The following is a 7,580-nucleotide window of genomic DNA, read 5'->3' as shown; positions in this document are numbered from 1 at the left end:
TTAGTGCATTTCTGTGAATGAATTAAACCTCAAAAGAGAGAAATCATCTCAGTTCCCAGGGGCGAAGACAAAACCTCTTTGAAGGAACAGACAATTGCACAGTTTAACTTGGGGAATGGAGAATAATAATGGATCCAATTGAAACTGCAAGGGAATTTAGAGAGGAAAAATGTAATTACCTTCTCTGGAAAGGGACCAGACACTGTTTAAAATCTTGTTCTTCCCAAATATGTCTGGGAATCCTTAATGACAGCAGGATCATGAGATATGGCACGGGTTACCTGAGCCTGGAAACTAAAAGAAAAGCCAAAACAAGCTGTATTTTTTTTCCCTAGATTCTAGAAATATCTGCTGGTATTTCAGGAACCTGAGTGACACATGCTTGGAGTTGTGACCCATTGTAGAACAAAAGAAGAGTGAGGAGAGATGCAGCTCCAAAATTAAAATAAGTATTTAATGCTTGCAGGAAAATAAAAAAGCTTTTGAAAAAAGAATGAAAATTAATTAAGAGATGTGTTTAATTATCATTATTGTGATCTGTGGAAACAGCTAAAAGAAAAACCTTTTATTTGTTTATTTTGATAATTTGTTTTCTCATCCTAGAGAGCAGGACCAGCCTCAGCCTCCTATAAATATCCTTCCTTCAGTCTCTGTTGAATGTGAGGTGCATGGAATTTAGGATTGCTGAAGTTTCTCATCCTCAGATGTCTTTTGCCCAGTGCTGGACAAATAAAGGGATGCCAATGTCAGTGTCAGCAAGAGCTGCCTGCTCTAATAGCAAGTGACAAGCTCATGTTCCCTGAGTCTGAGGGAATACAAGCCAAGCTCAGAAGTACTCCTGATGCTAATTAATTACCAACCAATTTCTGGTAAAATTCAAGTGCTTCCAGCAGCTTTTATTTATAACTCTGCAAGTCTGAGGATTGGAAATGATGGGTTTTGGTTTGTTTTTGTTTTTGCAACCAGCAAGAAGTGATTTTTTCAAACGTTAAGTGAATGGGGAAGTTGTTCCACCAGCTTTTGGATTCACATGTGTTTCATGTGACACACACCATGAGTTTTCAATTAGCTTTTGGGCAATTGTAAACTAGAAAGCAATACAACCAAGCAAAAGATTGTTTTAAATATGAACTGTTATTGTCTCATTTGTTAACTGTCAAAGTGAAATAGCTAAAAACTCAACGTGGGTTTGGTTTTTTTTAAGCAACCTAGAACTGAAATTCAGAGGGATTTTTGTCTGAAAATTTAGTGTGATCAGTGCCAAAGTATTTCAGGGGGCAGAAAAGGGCAGTGTTCTTATTATCACCTTACAGACAGAAGCTGTGAGTCCAAAAATCACCATCACCCAGGAGAAAAACAACATCCCAGTGCTGCCTGTGACTTCAGGGCAGAGCCAGGCCCCTTTGGACTCCTTTTCTCCAAACCCTGTTTGATCCCTGGTATCCCCTTCAGAGCATCCTGCTTTGGGGTCACCTCTGGGTTCAGCTCAAGTGATTTAATTAACAGGGAACATTCCTGGAAACACAGGAACAGCTAATGAGCATGGTGGGTCTCTAGATGGGACTGGGGCTCAGGGGCATCGTCTGAGGGCCGTGGGGGTCAGAGGGAGAGTTTAATGATTTTGTGGCTTTGGTGTGAGGGGAGAGGAGGACAGGAACTCCTTGGGCTTGGGGCAAGATAAGAAGAACCTAATTTCGGGGTTGTTGCTGCTGGAAAGGAGCCTGGTTCTGCCCCAGCTGACCCCACCAGTTTTTTTTCGGCTGTGACATATTTTGGAATAGAGACAGCATGTCAGTAAATGAGGCCCCTTCCAGCCCAAACCATTCTGTGATTTCCTGTGCCAACCAGCACAGCAGCTGAGCGTGTCCCTTGCTGGAGCTGCCCCCTGTGTGCCAGGTGATGCAGGACCACATCTCCTGGGTTTTCCTTCTGCCAGCACAGCCCGGCTGTGATGCCACAGCTCATCCTTTTATTGTCAGTGCCCCATCCCAGCACCCGAGCCTTCCTTCAAAGCCCAGAATTATGCTCCAAGCTGTTCTCCTCATCTTTCCTTTTATCTTTCACTGAAGCAAATATCCCCCTGAATGGATAAGCCCATTCACTTAATCGCTGGGCCCAGCTGAAGGTCACCCTGAAAACACTCACGACTCCTATTCAGCACTATAAATATGTATTTGATTCATTGTCTCCTGTCCTTTCCATCACGGGGGATGGAGGAGGCGGACCGGCAGCCCCCTGCCTCTCCCGGCAGCGATGAGTCACTCTCCTGGCTCCAAGGCTTCATCAGAGCGATATTATTTGACAATAATTGTAATTTATGCTCTGAAAGCACCGGGGGAGCTGTGTTCAGGGCTTTCAGTGGCCCCTGGGATGTAATAGGCGAGGTTGGGTGGTGTGAAAAATGCATATTTTGATTGGCTTTTCGCAAATGTTACAATGAATATTATATGTGTAGTGTTAGAAAGTTATGCTGTATTAATTCTCTTACGCGGTGTGTTAAATGTAGTTTTAGGTTACAACATAATGTTAAAATAGAGACTATGTATGTGGGGGAGGTTTTGGGTTTTTTTTAAGAATGAGATACTCGCTTGGAGAAACACCTAAATCTTCCAAAGGAGAGGAATTTATGGCTTCTTATCAAAAGAAACTAATTTCTTCAGGCCTTGCTCAGACTCGAAGATGCCAGGGGATTAAAGGAAACACTTGACATACAACAGACAGAGTTTCTTGTTTAGAATAGAATGTATGCAGAACCATAAAACATGCATGAATATGCAACAAGTGCATTGGTTTAAGGGTGATTCCTTTATTCACAAGTCATGCTTTTCATGACTTAGTGTCTGAGAGTCTGTAATTCTTTGCTTTTTATTGTCTTGTAATTGTCCTAACTCTAAACTTTATTACTCTAATTGTATTATTATTTTTATAACCGTTTTATTGTTATTAAACTTTTAAAAATTTAAAAAACCAAGCGACTGGCGCTATTCGCAGGTGGGATGGGGACGCTTGGCTCTGTGGGAGCCGCTGTTGTCCAGGATGATTGCAAAGCCCTCTGAGCACCGCTGGCTGTGTGCTGGGGGTGACACTGGCGAGGAGATGCCACAGCCCTCGAGGGACCAAAGCAGCCCTGGACCTTCGCTCCTCTGGAGTGCCGCAGTTCCAGCGATTAGAAACCAGGACAGAAACAAAACCAAACCCACCAGCGCCTTTCTGCCGGCGTTTAAGTGGATTTTGGGTGCTGAAAGGGCTCAGGAGAGAGGCAGAGAGGCACGAACAGGCCTTGGCGGGTTTGTGAAGGGTTTGTGAGGGGTTTGTGAGGGGTTTTGTGAGGGGTTTGTGAGGAGTTTGTGAGGGGTTTGTGAGGGGTTTTGTGAGGGGTTTGTGAGGGGTTTCGTGAGGGGTTTCGTGAGGGGTTTCGTGAGGGGTTTGTGAGGGGTTTGTGAGGGGTTTGTGAGGGGTTTTGTGAGGGGTTTGTGAGGGGTTTGTGAGGGGTTTTATGAGGGGTTTGTGAGGGGTTTGTGAGGGGTTTTGTGAGGGGTTTTGTGAGGGGTTTGTGAGGGGTTTTGTGAGGGGTTTTGTGAGGGGTTTTGTGAGGGGTTTTGTGAGGGGTTTGTGAGGGTTTTGTGAGGGGGTTTTGTGAGGGGTTTGTGAGGGGTTTGTGAAAGGTTTGTGAAGGGTTTGTGAGGGGTTTGTGAGGGGTTTTGTGAAGGGTTTGTGAGGGGTTTGTGAGGGGCTCCCCTCACACGCCGCGGGGCGGGGCCTGACGGGCGGGGGCGTGGCCAACCAATCAGGGGCGGGGCCAATGTGCTGGGCCGGCCAATGGGCGTGGCCGAGCAGCGGGGGTGGGGATGTGGGACTAGCCTCATGAGGGGGCGTGCCCGGGGCGTGCCCGGCGCGTGCACGAGGCGTGACCCGCGCGGTGGGCGTGGCCCGCGGGTGACGCAGTGACGCTGCGGCGGCCGGACGGAGCGGCCGCCATGGCGAGCCAGTCGCAGGGCATCCAGCAGCTGCTGCAGGCCGAGAAACGCGCCGCGGAGAAGGTGGCCGAGGCCCGCAAGAGTGAGTACGGCACGGCCCGGCTCCGCCAGGCCTCGCCGCGAGGGGTGTGATGGCGGCACAGCCTGGCCCGGCCCCGTCTGGCCTGGCCCCGCGCGGCCGCCTCAAGGCCTTGCGGCCCGGCGCTGCCCCGGGGGTGCTCGGGGCTCGCTCCCCACCAAGGCTCGGTGCACTGCGAGGGGTCGGAGCCGCACTGGGACCCTCCTGGCAGAGCCCAGCCCAGGAGCTCGGGGGGTCGTGGCTCTCTGCACCATAACCTGGCCTTCGCTTGGGGCATGGCTGAGCCTCTTTCTGTCCTTCCTGCCTTCAGCTGGTGCAGACAGTGTGTCTCCATGTCGGTAATTATAGAGCTATTCCTAATGGAATCAAGGTAGCTTCTCCTGTTGTGCAAGAGAAATTCTGGTTGCAAAGACCCCCAAGTTTGCAAATCTTCTCTGCTCCAAACAAATGTATATCAGTATTTATATACCTGCCCCGGTTTGCAGTTCAACCCCCTGTGACAATGTTGCAAGAGGCAGATTTCTGTAGTTCACTCCAGTGATGATAATCTTGGAGGGGAGAATGTGGAGGGAAGTGCAGGAGGGGAAGTTGAGACAGTGGCCAGGACTGCTCCTGGTTTCACAGCTGGTCTGGCAAAACTAAGATTTAATGCTCTTTCTATTGGGCTGTTTTTTGGGATCTCACAGAAGCTGCACACTCACATGCGTTGGGGCAGTTCTAAACATGGGTACAGACTTGGAGAATTTATTGGGAGGAGCCCTGCAGAGAGGAACTTGGGGGTTCTGGTGGATGGGGCTGGACATGAGCCTGCAGTGCATTTACAGATTTTAGGGCCAAACACATCCTGGGCTGAGCCCAGCGTGGGCAGCAGGGGAGGGGGATCCTGCCCCTGTGCTCAGGTGAGACCCCACCTGCAGAGCTGCCCCAGCCCTGCCCAGCACAGGGAGGAGCTGGAGCTGCTGCAGAGACCCAGAGCAGGGACCATGGAGGTGCTCCAAGGACTGGAGCCAGGCTAGGAGAGCTGGGGTTGTTAATCTGGAGAAGAGAAGGCTCCAGGGAGAACTCTGAGCCTCTTCTAGAGCCTTAAAGAGGTTTTGGAGAAGGAGGGAGAGGCACTTTTTATATGGAAGGTTACAGAGGGCAGAGTTAGGTGTGATTTTGGGCAGGAATTGTTCCCTGGGAGGGTGGGCAGGCCCTGGCACAGGTGCCCAGAGCAGCTGTGGCTGCCCCTGGATCCCTGGCAGTGCCCAAGGCCAGGCTGGACAGGGCTGGGAGCAGCCTGGGACAGTGGGAGGTGTCCCTGCCATGGGATGGGGATGATCTTTAAGTCAGGGACTCATTGTGTGAATCAGCCAGGCCTGCATGTTGCCTGCTGTGCCCATGTGCTCTGCACTGCTCCGTGGTGGGAGCTCGTGGCTCGGTGACCTTGGCCAGGCTTTGTTGGGCTCCTCCTGAGATCAGCACAGTCGGGGAGGGGGCTTGGCTGGTGCCTCCTGCACAGGGAGCAAACACTGTGCTGGTGGCTGTGCACGAGGAAAACATGCTCTCAGTGCTTTCTCCTCTTTCTTTGCCTTGGTTTGTCCCGGGAGCAGGGAAGAACCGGAGGCTGAAGCAGGCCAAGGAGGAGGCCCAGGCAGAGATCGAGCAGTACCGCCTGCAGCGGGAGAAGGAGTTCAAGGCCAAGGAGGCAGCGGTTAGTTTTCTCCATCCACTCACTTATTTGCAGCCCTTTGCCTTGTCCTGGGGCTGCCTTGTCCTGGCAGCACCCTCAGGGTGGAGTGAGTTGCAGCAGGAGCACTTCCCCAAGTGCCTTCCTGTGAGACACAGCCACGTGTCCCAGAAAAACCCGTGGAAGTGGCTCAGGACATGGTGTGTTGTATCTCAGCTGGCAGGAAAAGAGCTTAACGAGCTCCTGGGTGCCCTGAGGGGTGACAGCCTCCCAAAGCTGCTGTGTGTAGCAGTGTCCAAAAGAGACTGGGCTCATTTCCTATGGTGCTGACATAGCAAAGACCACTTGTTGTGTCCCTGGTCACCAGGAGGGAAGGCTGAGATTTTTATAAAGATTCTCCAAGGGTAGGAGGAATGGGACGATGGGAGTTGTGCTTAAAGTGACTCCTGGGTGTTACTTTTATTGCACTCTCTAGTGCAGTTGTGCCCAGAAATTCTGTCTGTACAGCAGGACCTGTCTTTTGGGCACTCCTTAGAAACTCATGTTCTAAACTTGTGGATAATGGATAAATTGCAGGGAGTTGGAACAAGATGATCTTTAAGGTCCCATCCAACCCAAACCATTTGATGATACCATAAAAGAGGCTAAAAGGATGAAATCTGCAGGCTAAGGATGAAATATGTGGAGAAGTGTAAGGTGAAATCTGAGCAAAAAATGCAGCAGCATTTTTTTTAACATGAACACTAATCTTCCCTCAAAAAAGATTAATGTCTGAGATGATCCAGAACAACAAAATGCAGAGCTTGGCATGGTGATCCCTCTTTCCTTTGCTGTTTGCAGGCCCTTGGCTCCCATGGCAGCTGCACCACTGAGGTGGAGAAGGAGACTCAGGAAAAGATGAGTGTAATCCAGCAGAACTTCCAGAAGAACAGGGAGGTGGTGATGTCCCAGCTGCTGTCCCTGGTGTGTGACATCAAACCCGAGATCCACGTGAATTACCGCATCAATGGCTAGTGCTGGGAGGAGGGAGCAGTGTCCTGGCAGTGCTGGGAGTCAACTCTGAGCTTCAGGTGCAATGTACAGCTCTTAGCCATACCTTACCTGTCCTCCTTGTACATGTGTTAAATTATTTCAGTGAGCTCTTGGAGTTCTCTTAGTTTCTCTTTTGACACGGATTCAGAGCTTATTCAAACATGAAGTGGCCATGTCTCAGATGTGTGCTAAGTTATTAAATAGATCGTGCAGCTGGCACAGGAATGCTCCCTTCCCAGGGTGATAGTATGCAGTGAGAGGCTTCTCTCTGTGGAACAGACAAGGGAGAGAGCTGCTGGCCTGTGTCAGTAATTGTTAAACCTGTGTACCTGTATTCTTGTTGACCAAACTGCATTTCTCAGTGTGTTGTTAAACCTCTGCACAGGGTTTAAACCCTGTAAGAAGAATTCTCTTGCTGTGCAAATCTTGGCTGATCATTTTCAGGTGCTTGAGTTTCTGTGTATTGAATCCTCTGTATATTCTGCTGTTAGCTTGAGGTACAAGTCTGGCACTATGACACCTGAAAGTAAAAACACTTCACTCCAAAGCCTCTGCTCAGTCTGGTTCTTTCTGCTGACTTGTTCTGGGAATGCTGGCAGGTCTCTCTGGGCACCTTGGAAGTCTGGACTCTGCAGAGTGACCATCAGGTATCGATAAAAGAAAGTTTGAGAGAGACAGCCGATATCTGAAGGTCACAGCAGGTAAGTTAAAACCCATTACAGAGCTCCTCCTCTTGGCTCCAGTCTGATGCTTTACCTGCCAGATCATTCTGAAAACCTTCAGGAACAAATGTTCTTGTGACCATTAGGGGAAATAAAATGGT

General features: G+C 49.6%; 1 protein-coding gene across 1 annotated transcript; it reads left to right on the top strand.

The window, feature by feature from the left end:
* The first annotated feature begins 3,913 nt into the window (after positions 1-3,913).
* Positions 3,914-7,304, top strand: ATP6V1G1 (ATPase H+ transporting V1 subunit G1). The gene is made up of 3 exons (XM_021548088.2): positions 3,914-4,059; positions 5,649-5,749; positions 6,566-7,304. Exons 1-3 carry the CDS (start codon positions 3,978-3,980, stop codon positions 6,737-6,739), a joined length of 357 nt encoding a protein of 118 aa, XP_021403763.1. The 5' UTR covers positions 3,914-3,977; the 3' UTR covers positions 6,740-7,304.
* Positions 7,305-7,580: the final 276 nt, after the last annotated feature.

Source organism: Lonchura striata, chromosome 22, assembly GCF_046129695.1.
Source record: "Lonchura striata isolate bLonStr1 chromosome 22, bLonStr1.mat, whole genome shotgun sequence".
In the NCBI taxonomy this organism is placed as follows: domain Eukaryota; kingdom Metazoa; phylum Chordata; class Aves; order Passeriformes; family Estrildidae; genus Lonchura; species Lonchura striata.
This window is presented reverse-complemented; position numbering and strand designations above follow the sequence as displayed.

Bases quoted from the DNA above. Each gene is read 5' to 3' on its own strand.
- ATP6V1G1 (XM_021548088.2), top strand. From the start codon at position 3,978: ATGGCGAGCCAGTCGCAGGGCATCCAGCAGCTGCTGCAGGCCGAGAAA. The intron at 4,060-5,648 runs GTGAGTACGGCA...TCCCGGGAGCAG, and splicing joins GGTGGCCGAGGCCCGCAAGA to GGAAGAACCGGAGGCTGAAG. The intron at 5,750-6,565 runs GTTAGTTTTCTC...TGCTGTTTGCAG, and splicing joins TCAAGGCCAAGGAGGCAGCG to GCCCTTGGCTCCCATGGCAG.